Genomic DNA, 20,735 nt, shown 5'->3' with positions numbered 1-20,735 from the left:
AAACAATAAATACAGCAACAAAATCTAGAAAAATAAGCAAGAGTTCAGAAGAGGCAACAGAACCAAATTGGATTGTTTTGTTACTATTTTATTAAAGTTAATATATCTTAATAATGGATTTAAAATTTTATCTGGATACCTATTTTTTGCTGACTATTCCAAAGGGGTCAAGGGGGCCTATGAAATAAAAAAGGCTAACAACATCAGAATTATGGAGAAAAGTAAAAGAAAGCCTCAGGAAAAGACTGGAGGAACATAGCTATGGCTACTGAACTACTCTGCTGTTCAAAAAGTTTCACTGGCTCCCCATTGCCTCCAGGATAAAATGTAAATTCCTCTGCTTGGCACTTAAAAACCCTCTTCATCTGGTTCAATTCTACTTTTCCAGGCTTATTCTATGTTCTCCCCTTTTACATATTCTGTTGTCTACTCAAACTGGCCTACTTGCCATTACTTGTTTGAAACATTCCATCTCCTGTCTCCATGTTTTTATACATGGCTGTGCTCTGTGCCTAGAATGCCCTCCTTTCTCACTTCCACCTCAAGACTCCTATATAGTCTTTCCTGATTTCCCAGTCGCAAGGTCCCCCCTCCTCATTTTCTTGTATATATCTTTATGTTTACATGTTGTTTGCCCCAATACAATGACAGCTCCTTGCAGCCAAGGGCAATTTCATTTTTGTCTCTGCATTCCTAGCTTAGTGATTAGTAAATAGTAAACACCTAGTAATGCTTGTTTATTGACTGATGAAAACAAGTAGTATGACCACACTATTAGCCACTCTGGTGAGAGGAGAATGAGCATTTATATATATAGTGCCTAGTATGTGCCAGGCACTGTGCTAAGCATTTTACAGATATTATAATAAGGATAGTAATATTAATGACAGCTAGCATTTATTAAGTGATTATGTGCTAGCACTGTGTTAAGTACTTTATAAGTATCTCATTTGACCTCACAAAAACCCTGGGAGGTAGGTGCTCTTATTATCACCATTTTACACTTAGGAAAACTAAGGGAAACAGAGGTTAAGGGATTTGCCCAGGGTCACACAGTTGGAAGTATCTGAGGCTGAAGTTGAATTCAGGTCTTCCTGATTCTGATTACTTAAAAGTGTTAAAAAAGCCTCTGTTAAGAACATTTAAAAGCCATCTAATTTAGAATGGTCATTTTCAGCAAGAAAGACTGCATGCATGCCTGGTACACTGTTGGCACTTAACGTCTATTGTATAGTACTGTATCATACTGTATTGGATTCTGACCAGAGGTACCAAGCTATTAAAAGCATTGGTGGTACAAGTTCCTCAAGCTGAAATCATACATGCTTCCAATACATTCTAAAAGTTTTCTTTCTGATAAGTTAATCATTTTATTCAACTTACCATTTTTTTCCTCCATCTTTTGCAACAGATGCTGAAGTATGCAGAGATCTTCAGGATGAGATTTACAGGAATATCAGAGGAAACACTGACTATAACTGGAAAACATAACTAGCATCCAACTTTGACTCCTCTATTCCCTCCTCCAAAGCACTGGCAATCATTAAACAACGTTTCTCTCTCATTTATCCTACTTTGGATCCAATGCCTTTTGATAAACTTAGTCTGGTTAACTTTCAGACTGGAAGTCATGATAAAAGGAACTATCAGAGGTGACTAATATTCAAATTCCATGTTGAGTTCTTCAAGTTACACTTCCAAGTCTTGATCAGAATGTAGGCAAATTAAATAGGAACTTTCTTCACGATGAAAACATTTTCATTCTTTGCATCCATGAATCAGTAAAACACTGTATACGGAAAACAAGGAAAAAGAGTACACATTTGAAAAATGAGTTGATAAATTATGTTTAAAGAGTGTTATCATCATAAAAGTGACAGAACCACAGTATTAAGTTGGAATTCCTACAATAAGTTTCCACCTGGGTTACTCATACCTGAAATGACTGAACTATAATTTTAAACAAAAAATTTTTTCCAAATGACTTTAAGAGAGAGTAATTAAATAGGTTTGTTCCACTAGAATCTTTAGTTGGTTTCATTTCCTTTTTTCAAATGGAGAACACATTTAAATATGTAAATAACAGATATTTGATCACAGAATGTTTAAGATAAAACTTATACATAAACCAAACTTTATTCATTGAAATCTACAAGATATTAGATGTTCTAGGGAAATTTAGATATGGTCCAGTCCAGTTCCAAAGGAGGAATACTCATAGTGCCCTCAACTGCATGGCTACTTTTCCCTTTTTTTAAAAGAAATCAACAGTGTCAGTTTTAACATATAGCTTTCTAAATTAATTTTTCCTTATCTTTAAATATTTATTTTTTGCCATCATATTTAATTTTCAAAGGTAGCTATTCAACTTCAAGAATACTAAAGGGAATTTTTTCCCCCAAAATGTATAACATACTTAAATTCTGACATCTAAGAATTGGCAGGTTACTATAGTGGCTAGTGCATCCAACTTGGAATCAGGAGAACTGAATTAAAATTCTATCTAGATATTAACTAGCTATGTTACTACAGGCAAACTATTAGACTTCTCAAAGTTTCAGTAGCATCTGTAAGATGAGTATAAGGATACTTGCAACAACTACATTACAGGTGTTGTCCAAAGGACACCACAAGGCATTATGAAAATGAATATTATTATTCAACCTGCAGTTCCAGGTCAACTAGAAAAATGCAGTTCATTTATAAATTATAATTAAGGGCCAAAACAATTTTATTTAAATTTCTGATGGGCTTCCAGCTTGTAGCCAACAACTTTCCCAAGATCAAACTTTTTTTTTCAACACCAAAGCCGTTAAATAACGGAGCACAACTGTCATCTTCCTTTCAAGAAATAAAATCTGGCAGTCTTCTGATCAGGCCTCCATTGCTATACTTAATGGCAGAAATATACCTATAAGAAAAAGCAACGTTACTAGGTTTTACTAGTGGGGCATCCTTTCCATAGGTAAGACGGAGCTATTATTTCTTTTATCGATGATGTTAAACCAAAAGGACTGGAATTGAAGAACACCTCGAAGGTCATCAATTGATGGGCCTGGTCCAGACACCAGCCCAGAACTGGTCAAGCCTTTTTACAACTGTCATTCCTTTTACCACTATTGGGGCATGTAGATTTAGTTACCCCTTTCCTAGGGGCTCCTACTCCTTAGAAGGCTGCTTCCTTTTGACAAGTTAAAAGGAAGATGTATTCTTTTTTGCTCCGTAACTTTTCCCTTGGGGAAGTGAAGATGAGCTTCAGGGTTCGGCTGCTGAGTTAAGGGCTGCAAACGACCCCTTTATAAGTCTGGTGTAAAGACACTTAGGTTTGATAAAGCAAGCCTGGGCTTGAAGGCAGGTGTTCACCTCGTCCCAGGGGGATCATTCTCCAAGAGCCCACGGCTTCGTGTCTACGCCGCTGGGGCCCGAAGCTGGGCGTAGGACTTCAGCGGAACGAGGGGCGGCCTCCTGCCACACGAGGGCTCAATCCACACCGCGGGGTGGGAGAGGAGAATGGGCTCGGTGGCACCCTCTCGCCCCTGGACCGGCCGGCGCAGGTACTGGGCGCTCCCGCTGCACACTCCTACTGGAGACCTCCGGCTTGGCCCACATCCCAGCCAGTCGGCCGGCCGGATGTGGCTTTTTCCCCGGGCCGACCTTTCCCCGGCTTCCCCAGTAACAGCCGCAAGCGGCGTGACCCCGTGGGCGGGCAGCGCGGGAGGAAGGACGACTCCGCAATTCCGGAACGGGGAAGTCTTTCCGCCGCCGGGTCGATCAAGGTGTCTAAGCTGGCCCCCTCCTTCCGACCTGCGGCCTGGCTCCCTGCCCATCCGCGGGGCGCCGGCCGTAGCCCCCACCACCCTCCGGCACCATCTCCGCCGGGAGGCTTCCTAGGCCTTTTTTTTTTTTAAATACCCGCCGGATACCTACAATCGCTAGATTCCCGCCTCACCGGGAAGGGAACACGCGCTTCCAAGCATCCCCGGGCATCCCTAAGGCTAAAGCCGAAGTAGGTGGAGTCTGGGTCTCCTTACCCGCGCAGCCGAGTGAAGCGGCCATTGGCTGCTCTTCCCTTTGCCACACCCCTCGACAGGTTACGTTTGGGCTTTCGAAGCTAGCGGAAGGCTACTGTGATTCGACGAGCCGGCTCCCTTGTGTATGCTCGCTCCCCGGCGCCTGATTGGCTGGGCCTAGTCTCAGATTGTCTCGCGCTCAGGGATTAAGCCAATGGAATCAACCACAGTCGGGTAGCCGGTAGCCTTGCAGCCGTGGCGCCGCGGAAGCCTCCGGTAGGTGTGTGGCTGCCATCTTGTGTGTGGCATTGCCCTGGGAGCAAGGAGGTGGGGTACTCGGGAGTTGGGGCCAACGGAGGAAAGGTCTCCTCCACGACCGTCCCCTTCTTCCTGTTGGAAGGGGAAACGACTCCGTTACGCCGAGTTTCTCATCATAGGAGGGAGAAGAGAGAAGGCGAGGGAGTTGTGGCAGTGATGGAGAGCCATCACTAGTCTTTTAGTTTGTCCGTTTGTTTTTGTTTTTGTTTTGGGGGAGGGGGCGGATCTCTGTATCGTTGGGCCCTGGCCTTGACCCCGCTGATGGGCGTCCGTATCAGGGTGACGATTACGTTGTCTACGGCGGTCTGCCTCCCTTTGGCATTCCCGAGTACCGTCGTCATGGTAATATCCCTATTACTACGGAACGAGGGAGACTTTCTTTGCTTGCATCGTCATTTTTGAGAGCTCTAGAATTGGTCTTTGACCATGATCTTGCTTGACATCGTCATAAGTGGGTTCTGACCCCAAATTGTGTCTTACTCAGTTGCCTTCCTTAAGATAAAGGCTTCCATCCAGCAAATGGTCTTCACATCCTCCATTCACCAAACTGTCCTTTGCTCCTTACCTGGGGATGAATGTCCAGGAGATTGGGATGTTTCGAGTCACTCTGCCCTGATGGCCTGTAAATCTCAAGGCTGAGGGAAGAATTAATGCAACAGGAGCTTGGACTTCTGGATGATTTGTATACAGTGACAAAGCATGTGTTGTAGTTTAGGTTTAAAATGTCATTTGATTTAACTTTTAAGATCTAAGGTGTTCTCTTTTTTTCCTTAGAAACCGCCCATACTTCTGAGATCTTTTCCCCAAGCACCATTAAAAAATTATGAGGTTGATTTGTATCAAGGACACACATGTATAAATATAACTATGAAGTCACCAGATCTGACAACTAGACTGTTGAAAGTCCTTATTGTGCTTTTCTTAGTTTTGGCATCCAGCTGGAGGAGGTGAAGATGACTATCTTATTGCGCTGAGTTTAGCTTTCAGTTATTCAAGGCTAGCCAATGATCCAGCTGTATGGTGGTTTTTGGTGACAAGGACACTAAAGGCAGCGAACAGCTGTCATAATAATGAAGAAAATTATAAATTCTGCCCGTGGGCTGAAGGACTTCAGTTTCAAGAATTCTTTGTTCAGATTTGAATAATATGCAGGAATACAATGATGAATTTGGGGAGGATTGAGGGAAAATTTAGTTTATATGCAGGGTTTTATCAGTAGTGGATATTGTTGAGTAATAGAATACTGGAGTGCAGTGCTCTAAGTTCTAGGTAAAACTTTTAACTGAAAATATGATGCTTTTAATTAATGTCACCTATTGAAATTATGACCACTCGAATGTATTTGCTTAGGGTGCATTCATATAAATTCAAGTAGATTTCACAATCAGTTGTGCTTTTGAGTGATTGTTTTTTTTAGTAAAATTGATACCACTAAGGTGCTATCTAGGATTTTATCGCTTTGTGGATTACCTACCTCACTTCTTTCCCAGAGTGCACCTCTTTCTTCCCCCCATCCCTTCCCCCTAGCAAACTTTGAACTTTAGTACTACTTGAAAAATCTGTAAGCCAGTACTTATATGAGTGCTGTATTTAAACTTCTTGAAACAACGTTGAATCAGGAGTCAGGAGACTTAAATTCTAGTCACAGCCCTGTCACTAGCTCACTGTACCAAATCACATTTTGGGGTTTGTTTCCCAATATGTGAAATGATTTAAATTATCACGAGCACTAAGATCCTTTAGAGTTACATAACACATACTTTGGAGCCACTGTCTTAACCCCCCATTAGAACTGGCAAGAGAGAGAGCATAAGGGTTGTCTTTCTAATTCTGTAAGTTCATCAGCCCTGAGCAGTATATTTCTTTACCTCTGTGATGCCATTGATATTGAATAGTCAGCCAGACTTAATTAGCCAGGTATTTACTAAAGTGGTATATTTGGTACAGTGTTTACAAAACATCCCCCCATGAAATCTTTGGCACACTTTCAAACCACCGTTACATATAGAGTCTAGGGCAGGGGTGAGGAACCTTTGGCCTTGAAGCCATGTATGGCCCTCTAGTGTGGCCCTCTGAATACAAACTTCACAGAACAAATCCCCTTAATAAAAGGATTTGTTCTGTAAAACTTAGATTCAGTCAAAAGGCCACACCCAACGACCTAGAAGGCCACAGGTTCCTCATCGCTGGTCTAGGGAAAGGTGGGCTCAAGCTTAGAGCACATATGTGGCAAAGGGGTAACCCACAGATCCTGGAAGCCCATTTGCTAGAGTCCTCAAGATATGCCCCTTAACTTTGGTATAGCTTTTCTGCTGGACTTTATATAGAGCCTGGAATTTGCCTTCCGTCTTCTTGTCTTTGGCTCCCAAGGCATACACCTGCTGTCAGCTCTTGCTGACACATCCTGGGGATGTGCTAGCATTAGCTGAAAAGTCCAAAACCTCTACCTTTCCACAGTCCACAACATCCTCCTCAAGTCACAAGCAGGCAGGAGGAGACAGGCAATTCCTTCTAAGGAGCATGATCAAATCCCTCAAGCAGTCAGAATGATTTGTACCTTAGGAAATATCCAAACCTCATTTACACATAGTGAATTATCAAGATATTTTCTTACCTAGTTATGGATCCAGGCATAGTATCCTGTCACTTACTTTTAGTTGACTGAGGGAATTGTCTAGGCCAACCCCTATCCTTACTGTGTGCTACAGTTACCCAAAAATAACACTCAGAGATTTTCTAGGTATAAAGTGAAAGATTTATTATGTTCTCGCGAGAAGTGGGCATCTGCTTTGGCCGGCAGTCTGAGCAAAGCGAGGCAAGGCACAAAGGCCAGGATGAAGGTTATGTAGCCCTAACACAGAGATACCCATCCACCACTGGCTTTGAATTCCCATTGGACAGGAATTTCAGCCTTACAATCTAAAACGCGAAAATCTACCCCAGAAACAAGGAATCTCATTATAATACTACCAATCCTAGCTATCTTATCCTTTTTAGTAATTAGCCATTACCTAATGCTGATGTAACAGTACAAATCATGTGTTTTCTGGGAACCTGAAACTTAGGCCTATTGAGGCTAGTGTAAGCAACCTTGAGTTTATAACAGTCTAAGAAATTGCTACACTCAGTCCATCTGAGAGATCTCATATTGTTTACATTGTTTCACTCAGTTTAAAAAGCCAGAGTCTTGACAACAAGTTTGCGAAAGGAGAGATCTCTTCATTGACTTTCTCGAGAAAGTGCACCCCCATGCTGCCTCAGTTGCCCCGAGAGTTCCGAGTGCTCTTTGTTCAAGGCAAGACTACATAGACCCCAACGTAGCAGCCCACCCTAACTCCTTTCCCATCGGCTCGTTGACTGAGCCTCAGGTGTACAATCTATTCGTGTAAAAACTACCCCAGCAACAGAGAGAACAAAGAGGTATAGAAATTATGTTAGCATGTTCCCATTTTCAGGGCCTCACAGTTTCAGCAGTCTTTTACCTAAGGTCACACAACCAGCTAGAGGACAAGATAGACAGGATGCTCCCATGTCTCAGGAATTTCTGCTAACATTATCCAAGAGTAGGAGAGGGAGAAGGCTAGGGGAGGGGTCTTGCATTCTGAGGGGTCTTCACTTAAGTGTTGGTACACGTGTGCCGCTCAAAAGCAACAATACCAGAACCATTAACAAGAACTAATGACCCTTTGAGGAGGCTTCACTTCTGAGAGATCATCTCTCACATTACCCAGTTATGACATCCCATGATTCTTTGCCTTGAATCTGTTCTGTTCATAGCTTTTTTTGTTAGTATCACCTAAAGGCAAAGGAGGGCAACTAGATGGTGAAGTGGATAGAGAGCCAAGCCTGGAATGAGAAGGACTCATCTTCCTGAGTTCAAATCTGGCCTCAAATATTTACTAGCTGTGTGACCCTGGCCAAGTCACTTAACATTGTTTGCCTCAATTTCCTCATTTGTAAAATGAACTGGAAAAGGAAATGGCAAACCAATCATTTTTCTGTGAGAAACCTTCAAGTGGGGTCTCAAAGAGTCATACACAACTAAAAAATGGGTGAACAGTAATAACAAAGGCAAAGGACAGTAAATATAATATAATATTATATAATACAATATTATATTATACAAATAAGTTCATATCACTGATTTTCATTTTTATTAGTTAAATACAAGTATTTTAAAAATCATTACATATATGTTCTTTACCTTAAATAACACATTTTGATTTGGTAATTATAGGTACCTGTTACACTACCTTTCTTATATAAAATATATGATCAGTAAAGGTTTAAGCTGAAAATGAATTATGAGTTAGATAATATGGTTAACCTGTATTTTGACCAAATAAGATTTGATATTTATTTGTTATATCAACTCAGCAAAGTTACAACACAGTATAAATTTTTAAAAATTTATTTTATAATTATTCTTTTATTATTGCTTCTCTCTGTATCCCTTAAGGCAAAGATTCTTAGTCTCCTGCTCAGAAACATCGTGGTTTTCCACAGATTCAGAAAAATGTTCATATGTATGGGTTTTCTCATCAACATAGGTAATTAAGCCTAAAGAGATTGCTTTAAAAAAGATAGATGAAATATTAGAGAAAGGAAGGGAATAAGAATTTATTAAGTGCCTGCTATGTGCCAGGCACCATGTTAAGTGCTTTACAAATATTATTTCATTTGATCTGCACAGCTCCATGAGGTTAATGCTATTATTATTCTCATTTTCTAGAAATGAGGAAACTGAGGCAGACAGGTGAATTGATTTGCCCAAGGTCACACAGCTAGTAAATGTCTGAGGCTGGATTTGAATTTAGGTCTTCTTGGCCCCAGACTAGGTACTTTTTCCACTGGACCACCTAGCTGCCTAGAGCAGAATAGAGGAAATTAAATATATTTCCATGTGAGAAAAAATGTCATTTTAAAAAATTGTTACCCATTTATTAAATCATATGTAAAACATATGTATATATGTACATATATGATTTTTCTTTTTTACCAAGGAAAATATTGCTAGCATTAGAATTTTCCTCATAATACAGTGGGGTTTTTGCTGTTTTAAACAATTGGGGAGATTATATTTAATAAACTAAATTCATGTCAGTTTATCCATTTTAACTATTAATTACTCTAGAGTAGCACTAACCTTAGATTAGATGGAATAACTTTTTTTTTGTGCTAGATGTGTGATTTTTAACGATGTAAGGAACTAATTTCCCATTGAAGAAACTCCCTTTGCCAGTACAGATGTGTAATTGTCTAGCACTCCTCCTCTCCTTTCCCTTCCCTTCAAGTCATCATCTGGGACAGCAGTCCTTGGCAAGAAAGAGCCACTACCCCTACCAATGAACACTGACCATCTGCCCCGCAAAGGCCACGTACACCCAAGAGCCCCAGGAATAGCAGCCTTCTCTAAGCTGCCAGTCCTACTTCTAGCCAGGGCTTCCCCAGCCTTGGAGGAAAAGCCATTGGGAAGGCAGGAGAGCAACTTGCTCAGAAGATATTTCAATTTCCTCCCCCTCAGCAGGTGCAGTTGTTGAAAACCCAAAAAGAATTCCTGCATCACAGGTTTTGGTACAGTCATGTGACAGCATCAAAATGCAGTATGGTTTTATTCATAGAAATGAATAAAAAGATGAATTACCCTCTTCTTTGTCCCATAAATCAGTACTTCTTAAAACTGGTTTGCAACCCCATATGTTGCATAACTGAATGTAGGGGGTCGTGAAAAATTTGGCAACAGTAAAAGATTTCTGAAGGCGCGATGGCCAAAAATTAATTCAGAATCAAATGCGTAATGAATCCAAGGTGTTTCTGGCAGCGATCACCTATGTTGCATCATGTGACTTCGCTGCAGCCTTGGTTCTAAACACACAACATGCAGTTTGCGCTGCGCATGCCGTCACGCCACTCAACGTCAACATACGCTGCTGGAAACAACTCGTCTCAGAATCGAGACTATTGTCTTTAATAAATGGTAAAGTTATATGTATACCAAAGAATTATTTTAAAATAAATTTCTTTGTGATTCATTATTTGATTTGTATACCTGTTTTATATACCTATATACTTGGGGTTGCGTAAAAATTTCTTGGGCAAAAAGGGAGAGAGTGGAAAACGTTTATGAAGCACTGCGCGTGAATTAATGTGCGGAGATTTTTTTCACTAGACTTGATACTGAAACCTCTTATATGTTATCTCCTCGTATTAGAATGTCTACACCTTGAGGGTAGGTACTGTCTGACTTTCTGTATTCCCAGCACTTAGCAAGGTGTTTTAAATATAGTAAACACTTAAGAAATGCATTTTCTACCAGACACCATTCTGGGGATGCAACACAACAACCACAAAACCCGAATTTTCTATCTTCTTAAGGAGCTTACATGTTGTAATCTTAGAATTGCCCGCAAGGGTGAGGCGCCTTCAGCCTTGAAGCCACGTGTGGCCTCCTAGGGCCTTGGGTGCAGCCTTTTGACTGAGTCCAAGTTTTACAGAACAAATTCTTTTATTAAGGGGATTTGTTCTGTGAAGTTTGGATTCAGTGAAAGGGCCACACTCTCGGTCCACAAGTGGTCTTTTAAGGCCTCAGATTCCAGAGGTTAAGGGACGTGCCTAGAGCCATACAGCTAGTCTTAGTCAGAAGTGGCCCTTGAACTCAAGCATTCCTGACTTGGAGGTCCTTTCTCTAGCCACTACACCTAGTTGTCTGAGTTATTCTGCTTGCTTTGTTTTATATAACTATCAAAGTTTTAATGAAACAATCAAACACAAAGATGAATCTGAAACAATATAGCAACAGAAAAATAGTAGTGGGCTAAATGGAGTTTATGATCATCAAACCTATCATAAGATGAATTGTTTGCAGTATTTGTATGTGTGAATATTATATGTATGCTTGAACCTTTTTTCTTCATCAGAATTATGTTGTGTTTGAATCTCCAGACAAGGCAAATGCATATTAGTAAGCAAGAACTCTCCTGCTAAAGCCAAACTACTGTTTTTATTGCCAGTTGAAGATAACTAAACTGGCAGGTTTGGCAGGAAGACTTTATCAAGATATTGCTAATGGTAGCCCAGTACAGGTCAGCCTTATATAGGTAGCAAATGTTAGAGATATATATGCTGTGACTGGGTTTATTTTACAGATGGCTCAGTATGTATCCTTGAAATAATAAATTGAACTTACCATGTTATTTTTTGCTTGAACAACCCTTTTTTTTTCCTGGATCTGTCTTATCTTCCTTTCCTAATGTTTTTCTTCGATCTTTTAAAAAATTCTTCCTTTCTTAATATTATCTTTGCTCTTATGGTTCTGCTGAATAGAAAAGCAAAACTCTAGTTTGTATAGTCTTAACCATTCATTTAAAAGGCAAAAAACTCTGTAGTTCAACAGCTCTCTAGTTATCAAGTCTTACGGAAGCAGTTAATGTTTAAAGCTGACATTTCTATAAAGGGAAGGGAAGTAGGGAAGAAGGAAATAAGCATTTATTAAATGCCTATTATGCGCCAGCACAGTAGTTAACTATTTAGAAATATCTCATTTGAATGGATATCCACAAATATGTATTTATAAATAGCTAAAAAGTGCTATTATCTATAAACTATAAAGTTTCAAAGTACTTTAAATACACATATCATTTGGGTCTTCACTGTGACCCCATGAGGTCTATATTATCTTTTTTTTTTTTTTTACTGATGAGGAGACAGCTTTAGAGAAAGTGATTTGGCCACACACCTAGTGAATGACAGAGGCAGGATTTAAACTTAGGTCCTTCCTGGCTCTGCATCCTTTATACTCATTATGCCTTGCTTTTCAGTCTTCGGAAAGCTGTTGCTATAAGAAGACTGTCCTACAGTTATTGCAGAAACAAAAAAAAAATTTCAGCAAATGAAATTTTAAAGGGTTTCCTACTAATGATGGTGATGATGGTAGCTCACATTTATAAAGCACTTACCATGTGCCAGGCACTGTGCTAAGCACTTATGATTATTAATTTTTATGATCCTCACAACAACTCGGGGAGATAGCGGATATTATTATCCCCACAGATGGAGGAAACTCAGGCAAACAGAGGTTAAGTAACTTGCCTAGGGTTACAAAACTAATAAATGTTTGAGACAAGATTTAAACTCAAGTTTTCCTGACTCCAGGTTCAATGCTTTATCCACTGTCTTCTTAACTGTACCTATATGTTTCAAGTTTGATCTATTTGTAATTCTTTAAGCTAATTTTTTTTCTGTGGGAATAAAATCTGAAGTTATTTATTAAAATAAGCATTCAACAAATTTGCTTTCAGGAGCTGGACCCAAAATTTAGGAGTAAAATGAATTTTTCATCTTAAGAGCAAAAAAAAAAAGGAAATAAAGATTCCTTATTGCCATAGACCATTGAGTCTCAAACCAAGGTTGAGACTCAAAGGTCTACAGAAAGGTCTGAATGGATCTATTGTAAAGATTCCAAGAAGAAGCTGAGCGCATTTGCTAGGGTGTTTTCTAGTACTCCCTGGCCCATATGTGACCATTCCCCTTCTTATTCAATTCAACCCTTCTTTTCCCCTAGGGGATTACAGGCTGGAAAGCCAAAAGAGGTAACAGCAATTTTCATAGGGCCAGAAGAGCTCCTCCTCTATTTGCATTGCTCCTGACATTGAATGGTGTTATCTTGTTAATTTTGCCTTGTCAAATTTTTATAATTTAGTGAATATAAATAGTAAAATCTGAGAATATATGAACAAGAATTACAATGTATACTTTTTACTTATAACTATGATACCAAAAATACCAAGCAATAAAACGAAATTTCTTGATGTTTAGAATTAACTGAGTTCACTGACAGTTCAGTACAAAATAAGATTTTGTTTATGTACAATCTTTTGGTCATATGTTTATTGCATAAAGTGAGATATACCACTTTTAGGTTAAACTGCAGCCATAAATGATACCTGAACAAAAATGATTAAATAAACCTTTTTAAAAGTATGCTTTTAGAAAATGTCCATTATGGTAAAAACTTGGTTTGTTGGATTGCTGTGGCATTGAGTCTTTGTTTAACTGCCTGTTAAACATTGTGTCTGTGGTCATAAGAAAAAAAAAGATCCTTAGCAGCACTATTCATTAATCAACAAGAATTTAAGTGCTAATTAAGGGCAGGTAGGTGATGTAGTAGATGGAGCATTGGGCCTGGAGTCAGGAAGATCTGAGTTCAAATCTGGCCCGAAATACTATCTAGCTGTGTGACTCCTGGGCAAGTCACTTAACCACTATTTACTTCAGTTCTTATCTGTAAAATGGGGACACACTGGAGAAGTAAATGGCAAATCACTGCAGTATCTTTGCCAAGAAAATCCTATGAGCAAGTCCATGGGGTCACAAAGATTGGATACAACTGAACTAGTGTGTAAATCAGTAGGTAGAGACCCCATATAGAGGTTTTCTGAGCCTTGGAGGCAAGGTCCTTGTCTCTTCTACTCAGTCAAATTCTTTTTCATAAGCTGATTCTAGAGTTGAAGTCTGAAAAGAAATGAAGCATACATATATTAAAAGAAATTTTGGTGGGAAAGTGGCACTGCGGGGATCAGGAGAGGTCTCATGCAGGATTCTAAAAGGTGAAAGTGAGAAGGGAATGCATTTCAGGCATGGGAGCAAGAGATAAAATATCACATATGAGGAATAGCAACCAGTGAAGGAATTTGTTTTATTTGACTACACATATTTGTAATGGGTTTTGTTTTTCTTGCTTTCTCCATGCAAGGAGGGGCTGGCGGAAGGGAGAGAATTTGGAACTGAAAATAAAATTTAAAAAGCAAGTGGGTTAGTTTGGCTGCCTCAGGAGATGGTGGACTGCATGGGCTACTTTTGAGTAGGGTTCCTTATGGGTTGTACTGGGTGGCCAGTGAGGTCCCTTCCAACTTTAAAATGCTATCATTCTATGATGCGGACTCAGGTTTGGAAGAAAAACTAAGGTTGGATGCATAGATAGATGTGGAAGTTATCTACATAGATATGATATTTGAACCCATGGGAACTGAATAAATTGAGAAGGGAGAACAATGTATTTGAAGAAAGGAAGGCGCCTTGGGGTACAGCCTTAGCTGGTGGGATGTTTATGAGGAGCCAGCCAAGATTGTGAAGAAGCAACCAAACACACTGTATATGTGGTAAGAAAATTCCCCTGTGATGTAGATAGTTTGGATTACAATATGACATACAGAACCAAACGTATCGATTCTAGAGCAGTAAGCTGGATGGTTTTCTTTTCTTAGGTGAAAGTTGATAGAAGAGGGGGCAGCTAGGTGGCACAGTGGATAGAGCACTGGCCCTGAAGTCAGGAGGACCTGAGTTCAAATGCAGCCTTAGGCCAAACACTTGACACTCACTAGCTGTGTGACCCTGGGCAAGTCACTTAACCCCAATTACCTTAAAAAAGAAAAGTTGATAAAAGATAGTATTTAACCCCCCCAATAGAATTTCTAGTATTTACATAAATGTTGGCAACAGATAAGTTTTTTTGTTTCTGTTTCCCTTCCTTCTCTCTCTTCCCATGCCCCCCCCCAAAAGAAAAGAGTAGGAAATTAAATCTATGGCATAATTGTCATTGAAAAAACATCTAAAACATCACCTTTTGCCGGTGGGCATACAGGACATACCCATAAAGAAGACACAAGGTAACATAGGCTACATAACAAATATTCTTTGAATTCAAAGTTGCATTATTTAGTGGTTTCCTGAGATCTCTTGAGACAAGTTTTCAACAAGGGACAAAGCAAAAGGTGTTATAATTAATTTTTCTGTTTGTAGTTGTGTTAGAAATTAGATGAAAGGCTATGTTATGTCAGATGGTACTCTAAAATGACATTTTATTATCTTAAATAATTTAACATGTCCAGTCTTTCAAAATAGCTTCTGAAGTTTTCCTTTTTGTCCTAAGTGATTTTTATTAGTGACTTAAGGTGACAACAAAGTTATGATTCTCAAATTTGCAGATGACATAAAGCCAAACAGAGGTAGATTGCTAAGGACTAGAACTCTGAATGAAATTAAGAAGTTGAAATTTAGTACTTCAGTGGCTTTATGATATAGTATCATTGTGGATACTCCTTCCAATGGTACACATTGCAAGCTAGCCATATCTTCTGATATAAATCTTGTCCATGACCCTCTATAAATCTTCTCTAGCAGGTTTACCCAACATTCTGAGTACTTTTATCTGGATCTATTAATATTAATATTATATAGTGAAGCCACCTGGAAATCACAAGGACCACACATCTACCACACTTGTTATAATACCTATCTCATTTTTCAGTCACACAGTTCTTAGGTTTTTTTAATGTCACTTTGGTGTGTGTAGTCTGTGTATACACATCATATATCTCTCCTTTGCCCTTTGGTACCTGCAGTTTTAATTACATGATGACTGGTATTCTCTGATTCTCTGCCATACTGCATCACTAGAAAAATGTTATTGAAAAAAAAAAAGATGGAGTTTTGTTTCAAGGAGAGACTTGGAATCACTGAAAGTACTACAGAGTTTTCCAAATGCAATCCAGAAAAGTTTTCCTTGCCTTTTTATTTTATGGCCTAGCTCATTTTTAATCTGTAGTATCTGTTCAAGATAAACCATATTATCCATTTATATCATATCATATTATATTATATTATATCATGTATCATAGTATACAGAATGAATACCCTTCATCCACTTTGTTTTTCCTGGATGGAATGTTGGGCAGAACTATTTTGAGTGGTTGTGAGTTTCCTTTGAGAGATTTTCTAGTTTTCTGGGACTTGAGGCATTCAGTAGAATGCAACCCACAAATACAGATCTTTACCATCTATTTTTTTTTTGTAAATTTGTTTATTTTACACCTAAATACAAAATGAGAAAAGAAAAAAAATGCCATGTACACAGCAGACCATAAGAGAGAATTCAATACAAAACAATAAATTTCCATTTCAAGAAAACCTATATAATAAATACCACATGTTGTTTTCAGAGCTGCCTGGCTTTTCTTTGCTTCTTTGTTGGTTTTCTTTTATTCTTTGCTGTGTACTTTTTACTTCATTTTTTTCTCCTCCCTCCCTACACCCACAAAAGTAAAAATGAGAAATGGCCTCCTAAATCTGCATTAGAAGTTAAATACTTTTCAAATGGGGCTTCTGGTGTTGAGCTATTGCTTTTTAGATTAAAAATATTCACACAATTTAGAAAGGAAGTAGCTTGAAGGCCAACTCTGGTAACTGGCTCCAGAAGAGGAACTCTGACTGAAGGGGACAAGGGGGAAGGAGCAGGTCACACACCTTCTGGATGCATTAGCAAGGTATCTGGAGACAAGGCCAGTTAAGCATGCTGAGTTCATGGGTTCGGGCTGTAGGAAGCAGCCCCTTATCTGGAAGTCTTTGGCAGTCAGCAACTGCTTAGTGTTATCTCAGCGGTATCTTAGATCTCTTTTTAGCCCTAAAAGGATTCCCAAAATGCTAGGCTGTAGTCAAGATAAGTGGAGTAATGTCTCCCCCATAGAGCTTCTCTGAAACCACTTTGTGGTATAATGACTGCTTGTGTGGTATTAAAAATTGAAGAATTAAGTCACTAGTCTTTGAAATGAGTCTCATTGCAATAATAATATATCAAAAGAAGCATAAACTAGAAGGGACCTTGAGAGGTAAATTTGTCAATCACTAGCTTTTATTATTTCCTATGCTCAAAGTACTGGTGTAGGCCTAGCTATGTGGATTTGAATAACTGGCTTCCCTCCTTGGATTTCAAGTTCCTTATCAGCAAAATGCAAGGCAGTAGAATATATTTGTAAGGTTACTTTCAGCTCCGAATCTTTCAATTTATCTTCATTCTGTACCCAAGCAAACCCCTTTGCTTTCTTCATCTTCACCAGGGCCTAGGATGAATGGCAGGCAGTCTTGAGCAGTAAGGAATTGTCTTCAAAGGTTATTGCTCTGTCTTACCATCTATTTTTTTTTAAACCTTCTTTTATTTATACTCTTTGCTGGGCTTCCACCATGGCTGTCGCAAACATCTTTGGCACTCCTGAGTCTCCCTGTTTTATTTGTTGCCTGATATTAACAATCAAGATCTTCATAGTTCTCTATTGTTGTACATATCAAGGAATCTCATGTAATTTTAATATATGTATAGGCTATACCTTGTTGGAGAAGAATATTTAAGCCTTCATTTTGCTCCATAGAGTTAAATTTTTTGTTTGTTTTAATAAGGAGCAAACATACACATGGCATCTTGTGTTTTCTGCAACTATCTGAATTATGTTATTATACATATATGGTCTGCTCTAGAATATTTATGATAAGTTATCTGATGCTTTCTCAAATTTCCATTATGGAAGTCCTTAATATATGTGTTGCTAATTATCATGTAACATTTTTGTAGAGATGAGAAAGTGTATGGGTCCATGATTATTGATTTCCATTCAATTGCTTTTCAATTTTTTTTTTAGGCAATAACACTAACTTTGCCTTTAAAAATCATTTCGTATATAACACCTCTTTCAGGTATCTTGAGAATTGATCTTTCAATGCCCTTAAAATAGTATTGCTTATAGCACAGACCTCGTTTATTTATTCTTTGTCTGGTTCAGCTGTTCTTAGGCTTATAGACTCAGATTTAGAGCAGGAAGGGACTTACTCATCTAGTTCAACCTTCAAATTTTACAAAAATGTAGAAACTGAGACCCAGAGAAGTTTAAAAAAGAAAAAACCCAACAACTTTCTTAAGCTGGGATTCAAACACAGGTCCTCTGACATGAAATCCAGTGGGAATGGAGAGGGATGAGGCAGCAGGAAAGGTATCACAGCTATCAATCAAGCACTTACTGCGACTCCCATGTTCATCACATAGTGTTAGAGCTCTGGAGTGCCTGCCAAGCTTTCTTTTTTTTGGCTAGGCAATATGGTTAAGTAACTTGCCTAGGGTCACACAACTAGTAAGTGTCAAGTGTCTGATTCCGGATTTTAACTTAGGTCCTCCTGACTCCAGGGCCAGTGCTCTATCCACTGTGCCACCTAGCTACCCCTGTCAGCCAAGCTTTCTGTGCCTCTCTATGACCCAGAGATCTCAGTGCCACTTTTCTCTTGTGTCCTTCCCTTTAAAGTGCTATTGCTGTATTTCTTTATCTAAAGTTAGTGTGCATGTACACCAATTGGATAAATAGCCTCTAACCTTCTCTCCTCTCCCCCCTACCCCCACCCACTGCATCCTATTTAGCGAAGCTTTTCTCCTTTATCCTCTTCTCATTATGTTTCTGTTAAGATTCTTACACAAACATACTTGTGCGTACAGGCTTTTTCATCAGATTAGTGGTAAGTGGTGAACCAGATAAAGTTAATATCTATGTGCGTGGCATCATCTTCTAGACTTTGCATCAACCTCACAGTATAAATAGGCCAGAATGTTCAGTTCCTCCCAGTCACTCTTTTTAAAATTTAATTTCATTATTTGTTTCAATTAACTGCCATTCATTTTTTTCTTCCTCACACCTCTTCCTCCCCACCCTCCAATAAACCAAAAAAAAAAAAAGAGGTGCATAGTCAAACAAAGCAAATTCTCTCATTGTCTATGTCTAAAAATTTATCTCATTCTGCATCTTGAGTCAATCAGCTCTCTGTCAAAAGGTGGGAAGTATGCTGCATCACTGATCTTCTGAATTGTGGTTTGATTAGATTTCTCAGGTCTTTCAAACTTGTTTTTCTTTATAATGTAATTGTTTAAATTGTTCTCTTGGTTCTGCTCACTTCACTCTGCATCAGTTCATACAGGCCTTCACAGTTTTCTCTGAATTCATATTTTTAATTTCTTATAGCACAACAATATTTCAAAATGTTTATAACCATAATTTGTATAGCCATTCCTTAATACATGGACACCCCTTTTGATACCTCTTTAGTGTTCAGGTTTTTTTTCTACTACAAAAAAAACTGCTATAAATATTTTGGTACATATGAGTCCTTTTCCTGCTTCCTCGATCTCTTTGGCTTTTAGGTAATAGTGCTTTTACTGGGTCAAAAGATATACAAAGTTTAGTAACTTTTTAGGTAGCAAATGGATAGGGCATGCTGAACTTGCAGTCAGGAAAACCTGTGTTCAGATATTGCTTCAGACACTTACTAGCTGTGTGTGACCTTAGGCAGAGCACATAACCTTTATTTCAGTTTCTTCAAGTATAAAATGAGGGTAATATAGCGCCTACCTCACAGGGTTATTGTAAAGATCAAATAAGATAACATACTTAAGGTGTTTTTCAAACCTTAAAGCACTCTATAAATGCTAGGTGTAATAATAATAATAATAATAATTCATATTTCTACCAACGGTATGTGAATACCTGTTTTCCTGAAACTCCACCAACAATTGTCATCTTACTTTTTTGACATTTTTCCAAGTCTGTTGGATATAATATAATAATAATAATAAAACTGACATTTATGTAGCACTTACTATGCACCAGGCATGGTGCTGAGTGCTTTACAATTATCATCTCATTTGAGAGGCAACGGGATAGTATGATTCCTGACCAGGGATTCAGTGATTTGTCCAGAGTCACACGGCTAGCAAATGTCTTGAGACTTGATTTGAACTCAGGTCTTCCTGACTCCTGGCCCAGTGCTCTATCACTGTGCCACCTAGTTTCCCCTGGAAACTAAGAGTTACTTTAATTTTTATTTCTGTAATTATTAGTGATTTGGAAAAAAAAACCCAAATGTTTTCCATGAAGTTATTGGTAGTTTGGATTGGATTTCTCCCTTGGAAAACTATTTGTTCATATCCTTTGATCACTTATCTTTTTCTTCCCAGCCATTCTCAGCAAAAGTATTTATCTGGGAATTTTTAAGACTACTGTAGCAGGTTGGTGTCCAGGGCAGCCTCAGCTGATTTCCATGTGAGTGGTGTTCCATTCTCAGATGATCCCTTCTTCACTGTCCCATTGAAGGCAATCTGTCTGACCACCTCAGTCCCTGAGAAGTCATCGGGAGGGAAAAAGGTAGTGGCTTCTGCCAATGGGTCATCATTTGTTTAGTGTCACTTTTCATATTCCAACAACTCTCTTTAAAAAAAAATACTCGTGCTCTTACTCTTTTACTGAAGTGTGTAGTATACTCCTAAAGTTTTGTGTGGGCCAGGTATATAGTCCATTTAATGATAAAATTTAGCAGGAATAAATGTAAAGTTCTAAATTTAGGCACACATTGCCCAAACACACTGCACATATACAATGTGCATTATCATTATTATCTGGTAGTTTTAATTGACCATAAGCTAAAATGTAAGCCAATGGTGTAAAGGAGTTGCTGTAAAAAAAACAAACAAAAACAAACAAACCCTACCATTCTTAGGCTGAATTAGAGGTAGTCCAGGGTCCAGGAGATAATAATCTCACTGTA

General features: G+C 38.8%; 2 protein-coding genes across 3 annotated transcripts in view; one reads left to right on the top strand and one right to left on the bottom strand.

Moving 5' to 3' along the window:
• The window catches only part of LOC110213411 (SET domain bifurcated histone lysine methyltransferase 2), an 86,683-nt gene extending 82,670 nt beyond the window's left edge, over positions 1-4,013 (bottom strand). Inside the window, exons 1-2 of the mRNA XM_020993764.2 lie at positions 3,928-4,013; positions 1,384-1,789 (exon numbers count right to left, since the gene is read on the bottom strand). Of these exons, the coding sequence (XP_020849423.2) occupies positions 1,384-1,399 (16 nt within the window). The 5' untranslated portion in view covers positions 1,400-1,789; positions 3,928-4,013. The remainder of the gene's footprint in view (positions 1-1,383; positions 1,790-3,927) is intronic.
• Positions 4,014-4,184: 171 nt separating this feature from the next.
• Positions 4,185-20,735, top strand: part of CAB39L (calcium binding protein 39 like) — a 166,926-nt gene continuing 150,375 nt past the window's right edge. The window contains exon 1 of one of the 2 annotated variants that reach the window (XM_078156968.1): positions 4,185-4,286. The gene's annotated coding sequence lies outside the window, so the exon portion shown is untranslated. The remainder of the gene's footprint in view (positions 4,287-20,735) is intronic. The other variant, XM_020993770.2, reaches the window with a different exon arrangement.

The sequence above is a fragment of the Phascolarctos cinereus genome, unplaced genomic scaffold (assembly GCF_003287225.1).
Source record: "Phascolarctos cinereus isolate Bilbo 61053 unplaced genomic scaffold, phaCin_HiC Scaffold_726;HRSCAF=1367, whole genome shotgun sequence".
Lineage (NCBI taxonomy): Eukaryota > Metazoa > Chordata > Mammalia > Diprotodontia > Phascolarctidae > Phascolarctos > Phascolarctos cinereus.
Note: the sequence above shows the minus strand (reverse complement) of the source record. Positions and strands in the feature narration are given on the sequence as shown.